This window comes from Phaseolus vulgaris, chromosome 7 (genome assembly GCF_000499845.2).
Source record: "Phaseolus vulgaris cultivar G19833 chromosome 7, P. vulgaris v2.0, whole genome shotgun sequence".
Taxonomy (NCBI): Eukaryota; Viridiplantae; Streptophyta; class Magnoliopsida; order Fabales; family Fabaceae; genus Phaseolus; species Phaseolus vulgaris.
The window spans coordinates 10363139-10375933 of record NC_023753.2 but is presented as its reverse complement, the minus strand read 5'-3'; the positions used below and the strand labels follow the sequence as shown (position 1 = coordinate 10375933).

The 12795-nt window shown below is 32.2% G+C and overlaps 2 protein-coding genes across 2 annotated transcripts; both read right to left on the bottom strand.

Annotated features, from left to right (window-relative positions):
• Positions 1-7434: 7434 nt before the first annotated feature.
• LOC137827981 (uncharacterized protein C24H6.02c) lies at positions 7435-9755 on the bottom strand. The gene is made up of 2 exons (XM_068634366.1): positions 9598-9755; positions 7435-8160 (listed from the first exon to the last, which is right to left on the bottom strand). The coding sequence occupies exons 1-2, from the start codon at positions 9683-9685 to the stop codon at positions 7664-7666; spliced, it is 585 nt and encodes a 194-aa protein (XP_068490467.1). The 5' UTR covers positions 9686-9755; the 3' UTR covers positions 7435-7663.
• Positions 9756-10569: 814 nt separating this feature from the next.
• Positions 10570-12622, bottom strand: LOC137827980 (lysM domain receptor-like kinase 3). Its single transcript, XM_068634365.1, has one exon. The coding sequence runs from the start codon at positions 12024-12026 to the stop codon at positions 10758-10760; it is 1269 nt and encodes a 422-aa protein (XP_068490466.1). The 5' UTR covers positions 12027-12622; the 3' UTR covers positions 10570-10757.
• Positions 12623-12795: the final 173 nt, after the last annotated feature.

Genomic DNA, 12795 nt, shown 5'->3' with positions numbered 1-12795 from the left:
ACATATTTTAAAATTACACTTAACATGTCTATAGGCTTAACATTGTCTCATATATTATTTTTACACAATTCTTTATTGAATAAAAAATTATTCAATTGAATTAATTGAAAGAGTATATCACTCTCAATATAAAATGGATCTAACTCTAAAGTAATTATTATTATATTATAAAAAGAATCTTTTTAGAATCTTCTACAGTTTCTAATAACATCTATTGGTATGTCTATAATATCCTACTAATAAGAAGAAGGTTATAGTAGTAAATTTAATATCCTACTAACAAGAAGTTTCTAGTAGTACATTTAATATGCTACTAATAACACTTCCCTCAAATTGGTAACACTTCCCTCAAATTGTGAATAGATATTTATTATTCCCAACTTCTATAGATCATTAAAATTGTTGAGTGGGAAGACCTATTGTAAACAAGTAACAACCCATTGTTCAATTTATTTTTAATGAAGTGTATTTTATATGTTTGTTTATAATGTTAAACTAGGTTCTCAGCAATGTTAATAGTTGACTTATTATCAATAAAGAATCATAAACTCTTCACGTATCACTTTAAAAAAATTTAAAATAATCCTCCACTCTAACAATCCACACATCTCATGAACTATAGCTTTAAAATTCAGTCTTATAGACCTTGCAAAAACATTTTTTTTTTTTTTACTTTTTCAAGTGACCAAATTTCCACCTAAAACACATGAGGTGGATTTTCCAATTGTGGTAGACCTAGCATATAATTTGCATTCGGATACACTTTAGTTCTTAATTTTTCATTCCTCGTGAACAATAATCCCCTTTCTGGACTTGTCTTCATATATTAAAGGATTTTGTTCACAACTTGTAAATGTATTTCTCTTATATCATGCATGAACTGATTAACTACACTCACAAGTTTGGTGCAAACTAAGTAAAAGAGTTTTTTCACAAGTCTTTGATACTATTTTTATTCATAGTATTACCGCTTTCGTCATTTCCAATTCTATGATTTTGTTCTATTGGAACTTTGGTTGTCTTACAATCAATCTTACATATTTCTTTAAGAAGATCAATAACATACTTCTTTGGAAGATAAATATGACTTTTTTTTGAGTAAGTCGTTTTTATCGCATGGAAATCATAACTTAGTGAGTCTACAAAACCAAGCATGGGTTGACTGTTTGAATCCGTACAAGACTTTCTTACCTGCACATTTTATTCCCTTCTTTAAAAGACCTAAAACCCGAAGGAATTTGTATGTAGACTTGTTCCTCTATATGTCCATGCAGGAAAGCATTTTTCACATAAAATTGTTGTAATTCCCAACCAAAATAGGCTGCCAATGAGAGAATGATTATAATAGTATTCATCTTTGTCATTGGAGCTAATGTTTCTTCATAATCAATACCATAACTCTAAGTATATCCTTTAGCAATTAACCTTTCTTTGTAGCGGTCTAATATGCCATCATTTTTATACTTTACATTATAAACCATATGCATGCTATTGCCTTTTTATCTAGTGGCATGCCAACAATTTTCCATGTTTGGTTCCTTTCTAAGGAACTCGTCTTTTCCTTTGTGGCTTGAACACAATTTTTATCCTTTAGTGTGTGTTTGGATTGGGGAGTGGATGTGTGAGGATTTGAAAGAGTGGATATGTGAGGATGTGAGAAGAAAATGCGAAGAAAGTGAGGTTGTTTGGATTGGGGTATGTTAGAGTGAATGTCTGAGGAAAGTTTATATGATGGTTGTGAGGAAATTTTATTTATTTTTAATTGTTAAATGTTACTTTACAAATTTATCTCTGTCTATTAAATTTTCTTAATAATGAAATGAGTTATTTTTGTTTAGAAATAAACAACTTTCACATATTTCGTAGATTTAAAAATTAAAATTAGAAAATAAATATATATTAAATATAAATATATAATTTAAAAATTATAATTAGAAAAAACATGTATTCAACAAATTAAATAAAAATAAAACTTCAAATAATTTCTTAAAATATTAAACATGCATTATAAAATTAGAAAGTAAATCAAAAAATAAATCAGATATTATATAAATAAAAGATAATATTTTTTATTATTAAAAGTCATATAGTAATAAAAAATAAAAAAAAATACTAAAAAAAATATAACATAATTAACAATAAAAAATAATTTCATAAAAAACTATTATCAAATAAATTACAAACTTGTAAACATAATAATTATAAAAAATTATATTAATATAAACGCAACAACAAACTAAATAAAAAGAGAACTTTAAATAATTTCTTAAAATATTAAATATATACTATAAAATTAGAAAAAAAATCACATCTTATATAAATAAATAAAAATATTGTTTTTTAATATTAAAAACCCTTGTAGATGAATGAGGATAAATTCGTAAATAGCACATGTTGATGTGGTTTTCCCTCTACATCTCTTCATTTTGAGGGGAGAGGATATTTACTGTTCATAGGTATATCCTCTCATTTTCTTCCCTGCAAAACCTTGGATCCAAACCATTGATATCCTCTCACTTCTTTCCTTGTGAACAGTACATCCATGAAAGCAAACAGAGCCTTAATGATTTCTGAACTGATGTAGGGATTTTAAATGCATCATTCCTGCTACACAAAAAAGTGTTTAGTGGGTACAAAATAAGAAATAGGATAATTGGTACAAGATCAAGTTCCTTTTCTCAAAGCAATGGGCAAGTTACCCCTGACTCAATGAATTTTCTAAATATTGAAGGGAATTATAAGAAGGAGCATTTACCCCTGACTCAAACTATTAAAGTTCTTCTTGGATCAGGTTAGGTTACTTTTGTCTCTTATGGTATTGTATATGGAAGAAATCTCTAGACAACTAATTTCTAGAGTTGATCTTGACTTGGGGAACCCTTGTTAGGAGCAGCTTCAGAGACATTCATACGAGTTGTGTCAAGAAAAGTATTAAAAGTAGAGGCATCCATATGAGATTTGTCAGAAAAGGTATTAAAAGTATTGATATTAATATTAGTATGAGATGGTTATAGTAGGAAAGGGACAAAAGATGACCTTAAGAGATTCAAAAGACTTTGTTTTGAAAAAACACCCCTTGAAGTTGAGGTCGCATGTAAAAGGATTTAGTTTCATAAAAAATGACACTCATGGAGGTAAAAAGCGTTTGACTCGGAGGATAGTAACAGCAATATCAATTTTTATTATATGCATAACCAAAGAATATGCATTTAATAGTTCTAGGATTTAAATTTCCACGAAACTAGCTACGAATATGGACAAACACAATACATCCAAACACCTAACTATGAAGATTAGAAAGAAAAGGAATGGTTGGAAAGAAGGAAGACATGGAATGAATGGGACTCTAACCATCTAGAACCCAAGAGGGTAATCGATTAATGAGATAGGTAGAGGTAAGGACAACCTTGCCTCAATAAAATTTACAGACATACATCTGAAAAAGAAGTGTCTATGTTACCTTAAGAAGAGATCATTTTTTTCTTTCAACAATGTCCTTTTGTTGTGGTGTATCAACACATCTGAATTCATGAACACAATCATTTTTGTAAAGGAATTTGGACAAATAATGATTTACATAATTCCTTCCATTATTAGAACACAATCGTTTAATTGACTTCCCAAATTGTGTTTTTATCATATGGAAGAATTTAACAAAGAAGATAAAAACTTCATATTGTTCTTTCATCAGAAAAATCGTTGTAACACAAGTACAATCATCCATAAAAGTGACAAACCATTTAACACCAGATATACTAGATTTTAATGCAGGCCCCCAAATGTGAGAATGAACAAAATCTAAAGGATAAGCACTATTTTCATTATTAAGAAGAAATGTGGCACGATGATGTTTTACAAGTTGACATATATCACATTTAATTGACTCAACAAAAGGAAAGGAACATAAACTTTAGAATAAAAACATATGAATGTCCTAGATGTCGATGGAGAAGCCAAATTTGATAGGACATATTAGTAGTGCAAGACTATATACCCGAGGTAATTGTTTGACTATTGATACTATTTTTAGTTTCCAAGTTGTTAAAACAATACAACCCTCCTTGTTTCTTAATAGTTCCAATCGTCCTCCTTTAGTGAGATATTAAAAAAACAATAAATGGAAAAGAAGGTTATAAAACAATTTAGTTCATGAGTAAGTTTTTAACCAAAATAAGATTATTAAAAAATTTGGAACATAAAGGACATCTTTAAGGGTGAGAGGTAACATAAGAGAAATATTACAACATCCAGTTGTTGGAATAAGAGTCCAATTGACAACAATAATGTGATTACCAAGAAGAGAAACATATGATGTTAAAAAAGATTAATGAAGGGTCATATGGCCAGTCACACCACAATCAGGTATAAATTGGAGTTCTTACCAGTCATGTCAAAGAGCAAGTAACAGAAGGTGACTTACTGATCCACTCAATGAGAGATTTTAGATGTTTAATTTCAGCACGTAATGCAGACATTCTATCTTTACTGGAAGAGGATGAAGGAAGATCAATATTTCTTAGTAGAGTTGTCATGCTAAGATAAATAATAAAGATTCCTTAGTCCCCTTTTAAGTAAAATGAAACAATAAAATAAAAGTTTCAATGAAAGACTTTAGGAATGACTTTGACAACGACAACTCCAATGACAACTACCAGTTGAGTGCACTTTAGACAACCCTCAAATAAAATGGATGCACTTCAAACAACCCTAGAAAAAACTATAGTTAAGACCGACAAAAACAAATGTAGACATAAGGTCCCTAAAATCATAAGCTCAAACACTAACTTGAAAACCAACTTAAAAGAAATAATCTCAATAAAAAAAGATTTTTACTCTATTGAATTAATTAAAACAATACATCAACTTCTACCTATAGAGAACTTTGATCCTAAAGTAATTATTACAAAAGAAATCTCTATAATTTCTTACAACTTATAGTATATTTAATATTCTAGTAGCAAAAAAGCTTCTGATAGTACATTTAATATCTATTTACAACATGTTTTTTTTAATGAAAATAGGATTATTAATGTTTACACGTTATTGAGAATAATGATGATTATTACTTATAAACTATATATTAAATTTATTAAGAGTGGTATATTGAAATTAATTTAATTTTCAACAAAAGAGTTCAAAATTTTTCAAAAATGAAACTCATACTTTTCATTTAAGTTCTATATTACAATAAATAAAATAAAATACTTCAAAAAATATAATCAAAATTTTAAAAATAATGAAGTAATAAGATTAAAAAGTATGCTGATATTTATTAATTTTTCTTAAAAATAAACTTTTCATAAATTGATTAATTACACTAGAAAATATTCTGTAACTTGTTTGAACAAGTGATAAACAAATTAAGGAATTTGGATCTTTATATTAATTTTTTTAATATATCAAAATTAGAATCAATGTAATTTGAAGCATTAAGAAAGAGAAATCAGCAGAAAATATAGATTTAAAAATTAAAATTATCAACATTCATTGGCTTGAGTTACAAGCAACTTGTTTTTTCTTAAAATTAATTATTGAATTCACTAATCAATTTAAAATCCTCTCTGATTTTAAAAATGATGTCTAATCATGGACAAATTATTAATTTATGAAATGTTTTGTATTGTGGTTTGAGACAGTGAAATATTTCTAAACAGCAAATTAGTATTATCACTACTATTATGTTACATTTTTGTATATAATGATATTTTATAGAACTAACTTTATTTTAATAAAAGCTAATAAATATTTTCTATATATTCACACGTTAATTTTTTATTAAAAATATAAAGTATTCAAATTTAAGCTGATATATAATTTCAGGTTAATTATAAATTTGTGTGAAGTGATTTCATTATCAACTTTGTGAAGTTGCTAATGTTTGTGTTATAGATTATTTTGTAATCAATTTTAGGTTCCAACGATTTTGATAGAAGTTGATCTCAAAATCTCATTGAAGATTAAATATAAAATAGAGAAATTTAATTAATATCTCCTTCACATTCAAGATAGTTTCAATGTAAAACTAAAACGTTATTGATATTTAATAGTGAATAAAGACTAAAGATGAGACCAGATACAAGAGAAAGGGGATGATAGAGCATAAAAGGAGAAGTACGAGGTTAGAAAAGGAAAGAAAGAAGATTCGACTAGAAATCGCTGTGTTTCTGACTTAAACTAAATGCTCTAGTTGATATTCATCCTTCTTGTCTAGAATATTTTAGTGCTCACCATGAGGTAGATAAATCAATTATGTGTAATTTTTAGAAATGCAAGTCATAAGAAGAATGATGACACAAGAAGAAATAGAGACGATATCTAAAATTTTGGACATGAAATGTCGCAAATTTCGTGTTTAAGTGTAACCTTATCGCATTCGTGAAGTAATCAAAAGTGGAGCATATCGTTTGAAAACATTGAATTCTTATAACAAGAATGGGGAATGTGACTAATCTTCAGGTTTATTTTAGTTGATCATGTACTCTTTTTTACTTATGAGTTTTTATATTGTTGATTTTTCCTATGAATTTTTTAATAAGAATAATTATTATATTGTTCAATAAAGAAAATAAAAACCATTACCAAGTTTTCACTTGGATGGTGCCAAGTCCAATACTCGACCCAATCAAATAAAAACCATTTAAAGTCAATAACTTCGATGGTGTCAAACCCAATACACATATGATATGTATATTTTCATGAATTTTAAAACTTTATTTTATCTATATAATATTGATCCAAGGATCTTTGTGCTTTTATCCCCATTTATTTGTCAAAAATATTTCACATAAAAAAGTGTTGCATATCCACTTATCTTTGAGAATACTAATCCAAACACGAGATTGAGAATCTAAAAATACTAGGTATGATATGAGTTTCTCATTATTTGTAAGTGACAAATAAAAAAACTTATCATTCATTTCTACATTACCTATCAAAACTTATCATTCATTTCTATGTTACCTATCACATTATTTCTCTTTATCTCTCATTGATTCACAAATTTAATTTACTTGTGTACAAAACTCATCATGTCTCAAATTCATTTGCTGTTACTAAAACTCTTAGAATTCAATAACTTACTTTATTTGAGTTAGATGAGTGTTACATATTACCCTATACTAAGGTAAAATCTCACCAACTAACTAACAATGATTTGTAGTTATTATTAAAATTGTTGACAAAGATCTAATATCACCAAGAAGTAAGAGATAAAGTCAAATTATACTACACAAGACAGGGTTAATCTCACCTTACAAACTGGTCGGATTCAATGTTGAATTAAGTTTAAACTTCTTTATTAAATGTTGTCAAGTTTGCCATGTGATTAGGTATAAACTTCCTTATTAAATGATGTCAAGTTTGCTATGTGATCTTTTGTCATCCATCGGTACCAAATGCCCCAAAGTTAAGACTTTACCATCACCTCCTCCAAGCTTAATTTAGAACACACTTTCTATTTGAAAGAACAAAATCATGAGTCTATTCTATATGAAATGAGATCTCTAAAATTTTGTAATTTTCAATAAATTTTGACAGAAGTATATTTTGTTCAAAAGAGTGTCTTACTAGCATTGCTCCAATCAACTATCGTTACGCTGCCTTGCACTTCCAAACTTTCAGTGACACCCTATTGCAGAAGACATACTACGTGAAATTGTACCTTTCAAGGTTTTCTTCCAGCTAAATCTTCCAATGTAAGATTCAGTGTGTCAATTGAACCTCTTTTCACTTCTTCTCCACGAGTAGCCAAGAAGTCCTCAACGCTTCCTGGTTCGCCAAACCACCCAAGGTGATCTGCAATGAGGTGAAGATTATTACACCCCCCACATCTTGCCACCACTACACCTTTCTCGTATGACTCACGACAAACCGTCTTAATGGATCTCGTTTCACAGACCTTGCAGGTGAAAATCATTGCCAGATCATGCCTTGAAGATGTCTTCAAACTTGACTTGGCAGAAAACTGTACAGAGGAGGTATCATTAACACTAACGGATGTAGCAAGATTATCTGGGTTTGGACTTAGTTTTAAGGTGTCAGCTTCACTATTTTCTACATCTTCACGAACAGGTTTGATTGGATTTGTATTTGTAGCGATCCCCCTTTGATGAAATCCAAATCTATTTAATATTGCGCAGGTATTAGAATACCAAGAACATTCTGCCAATAAACAACATTCACATTAATACAAAAAACTTTATGTTCACACACAAGGGAATGCACAAAAAGAAAGATCTTCATCTTTTACAGCACAAACTTATGCTATTAACTGAATGATTAAACATATTCATATTCTGCCACAAAATGGATAAAGTGGAAGACACCAGATAAAGATTAATTAGAGCAAGTCCAAATCAAATTAACAATATCTACTGTTTCCGGTTATTCAGAAAACACTGTTTTGCATTATAGGAGATGCAAGAGTTAAAATCTGTTTATATACAATAAATCTTCATTGCATATTCCATTCCTTTGAACTAAATCCATCAAAGAAGCAGAGAGCTAATTCAAGGATCGTGTATTAACTTAAAAACAAATAAATAAACAACCTATATAAAAAAAAATTACAGGTATCAACACCAACCTATTTGCTATTCAACATCTGGTGCTTCAATTCCCATATTAACACTTCTTGTTAAAAATGATTGCCCAATGCACACCCTATTTGAAATGCAATTTGCTGGGCAATTCAATGTCTCTTTAAGCAATTAAGAGACTGATTTGGTGTGTGTTAATTTGTTCAAAGGACTAATTATTAATAGAGAATGAGCGCTAGAGCCACAACCACTTGAGCCAAATATTAAAAAATAAGTTTTTTCAAAAAACTATTATCCATCAATGTCATCTTTCTCTTTTGACACCGGAGTGACACATTCATTTTAGGGATTAAGCAAATATTTGTGCTGCTGTAAAAGTCTTTTATTGCTATTAAGCTATTCTCCTGACCATCCTAACTGCTTAATTAGTGCTAACAGACTTTTATTAAGATTCATGTAAAACAAAAACAAAATGAAAAAGATATTTCAATACACCCAAAAGTGTTAAGGTATGAAAAATAAAAACAGAATCATCATGGTATCAACCTAAAGCTGTCAAGAATCCCTCAAAACAACCAAAGAGTCTGGTTGGTTCAGTTAGTTGAATAACGTGTGTGAATTGATATAAACTCTAGGTATCCATGTTCAGTTCCTATAAATAAATAAAAAAACATAATTGCCCTTTTCAGAGCTAGCTATGAGAAGCTCTACGAATAAAACAATTGCCAAAAGAAATTAACAATGAAAGGAAAAAAGCAAACATACAATAAACTCAGAAATTCAAATTTGAGAAGTTTGGAAAATCCATCCTAAAGACAATTCAGCAAACTAGAAACCAGAAACAAGTAGCTGCTAGCATTTGTAGTCAATAAAATTCAGTTCCTAAAAAATATAAACGAGGATTTGTTAAAAATTTCAAAAACAGGGTTTAATTGAAGATTAAAAAAAGGGTAGTTTGTGGAAGAAGCTTAGTATTGAGTTGAAAGGATCTAAAAAAGGCACAGATAGAGAGAGAAAACTATGGAGATGAATCGGCAAAATAAAGAAGTTGGAGACATGCCTTGAATAACGGGGTGATGGGTTTGTCTTGTGAAGATTGAGATGAATCGCCTCTGCAACATCCTTGCCGCCATAGCTCCCACGGCCATGGGTAACGCTCAAACCTTTTACCTTCTGAGTTTTTGGGCTCTTCTTCTTTTCTAGGGTGTTTCTTAATGCACCCCTACGTGTTTATTCCTACACCTATACATTCATGTGAATTTACAAAATTAACCTGGACGTTTTCAAAACTTCCAAAGTCACTGCATACCACTCCTTTTTATTCATTACATTTTCACGGGTACCGTTGAAAGCAAGCAACGAAAATGCAAATCAGAATACATACTGACTTTTCTATGATATCTTATGTTTGGCTGTTTCTTCCTGCAATTCCATATATTCTTCTCACACCTCCATACATTTTTATATTTTCAAAAATACCCTTCTGTAATATTTCGAATTACATAATTTGAAAGTATTTTTTCAAATGGTGTTCAAATCTATTGGAATGAGTGTTCAAATCTATTGAAATGACACAAGAAAGTTAAAAGAGTATTTTGGGGATGGGTGAAGAACCTATGGAGGTGCAGGAACAGTCCTTGTCTTTTGAGCTTTGGGTTTTCTTATAGGCCTTTGCTATTACACTCCCCTACTTGTTGAGTTCACTCTCCCCTATCTTCTTCTGTGCGTCAAATTACCTTACTAACCTTGATTTTGTTTTTCAAACTGTCATGATCATGAACTCCACGTGAAAACTCTTTATTTTTTAGGTTTGACATTTCTTCACATTCATCTTCCCAATAATAACTGATAACTCATATTGACTGAACTTGATGACGAAATCCCCACATCAAAAGCATAAAAAGAATGCAGTCCAACACTTGCCTTTTATACGTTGATGTTTATCTAAATAAACGTGGGCCATCTTGTAATATTCATCAAATTCAAATTCTACACAACACAAAGCAAAGAATCCTTCTATTCATACCCAAAATTGATAAGCAAAGAATCCTTCTAGTTTTGATTGCAACATATTACAAAATCCGTAATCATATACATGTTGAATTATACTTCCATCTGTTTCCAGAGTCAGTTTTACAATTTTTTTTTACAATAAAAAATTATGGAGTGGAAAAAATGAAAATAAAAAGAAAAGAAAAATCCCTCAAATCCCAAAAACCGTCACCGTGGGGCTAATGAGACCGATAAGTCAATATCGGTTCCCATTTTCTGATCCCATTCCTTCGATTCTAAATACAACTTTGACACCTCAATCGATACGCGACCCATGTCGGGTCTCTCATTCGGGTCATTCCCAACACAGTCTAATCCGACCCGAATCATCCTCTCAGCCACATTCACCGGAAACGAATCCCTCAACCTCTTATCCATCCACTTCCTCACACCGCCATATTCCCCCGCCGCCACTCTTGCCGTATCCACCACGCTCGTCCTCTTATAACTGCCGCCGTCGTTGAATTCGAATTTCACCGCCTCTTCCCCGCACAGCAGCTCCAAAACCACCACGCCGAACGCGTACACGTCGCTCTTCTTCGTCGCTACGCCGCTGACCTGAAACTCCGGCGCCATGTACCCTCTCGTCCCCTCGATCCTCACCCTCCGTCCACCGGATTCTTCCCCGGCCCCATCGACTGCCTCGCCGCAGAGATCCGACGAGCCGAAGTGGCAAATTTTCGCGCGCAAATTATCCTCCGTGATAACAATGCTGGAGCTCTTGATGTGATTATGAACGAAACCAGAACTAGATCCCGAACCGGAATCGGAACCAGAGAAATTGTGGATGTAATCGAGGCCGTGGGCGACGTCGGAGGCGATCTGCATCCTCGAGGTCCACGTGACAAGATCGGTGAAGCTGGGATTCCGGCGGTTACGGAGGCAGTCGGCGATGCTGGCGCCGGGAACAAATTCGTAGACGAGGAAGATGACGGCGCCGGAGACGGAGGCACCGAGGAGTTTGACGAGGCTGCTGTGGTGGCTCCGGCAGATCATGGCGAGGCGGCGGCTGAGCTCCGGGAGGTCCATTTGTTGGCGGAAGTTGCGGCGAGAAACAACAACATCTCGGTGGCGGATTAGGCAGCGCCAGGAGGAGGAAGAGAGGCGTGGGGCGGAGAAGTTGGCGGTGGCGGCGGAGATCTCGGAGAAGTGGTATATGTTAGGGCTTTCAGGGAGCGTATCTTTGAGGCTTGAGAGAGAGGCGCGGCTTGAGATGGAAGAGGCTTTTGACCAGTCGTTGTTGTTTTCGAATACGTAGCTTCTTGATTCTGTGATGGGGACGTCGCTGGTTGAGGTTTCGTAGTTGGAAGATGACGATGTTAGGGTTCGCTTTGGGTGAGGACAAGGGGAATTGTTCATGTTTCTATTGGAGTTGGTGTTGCTGCTTCGTCTGCTTCCTGGTTGTACAGCATCGGTGCTCTTTCTGGATTTGCACATCGAACGGAGAGATTCTGCCTGTGGTTAATATGCGCCGGGAAACACCCTCATTGCATGGCTTAGCTTTGATGATGGTGATGGTGTTGGAGTTGGTGAGAAGAACAAATACGCAGTCTAGAAGTCTAGTAATCTGTTCCAATTCCAACACTTCTGTCTGTTCCCTTGGATGTTGTGTTCGTCATTGGGCGGCGCCTTTATTCTGTTTGCCTGATGTTTTGATGAGGTGTAGAATGACTTCAATGGCGCCTCACACGTGCCTCCCATTTTTCCCTTCAGTTCAACGATTTTAAGACCACGACTTAACCAACAAGAACAAAAATGAAGGCATAGAGGAAAGACAAGAAACAAACTCTTGAAAATAATTTTGTACTTGAAGTTGTTGACCAAAAATTATTTCATTTTTTTAAATTTAAATAAGAAAAATTAACTTGGGTTACACTTAACCTATATTCAAAAAATTGCAGTAAATTTTTTATCATTACAAATGAAAAAGTACATATTTAAAAGAATTGAAATATGTTTGGCCAGAGTGTGTTTTTGTAATGTTGTGCTTTCACATACAACTTACTCATTTCATATATATATTCAGTTATTTTAAAAAGATATATTTAAAATATTAAAATGTAACCTATAGGTTAAGAATAAATTAGTACTTAAGTATAATGATATAAACATTTTTATAGTGTTGTACTCAGAATTTGACACTTATTTCTTATATTCAAACCCAAAAGTGATGTGTGTGAAAAATAATAATACATTAGAGAACAGT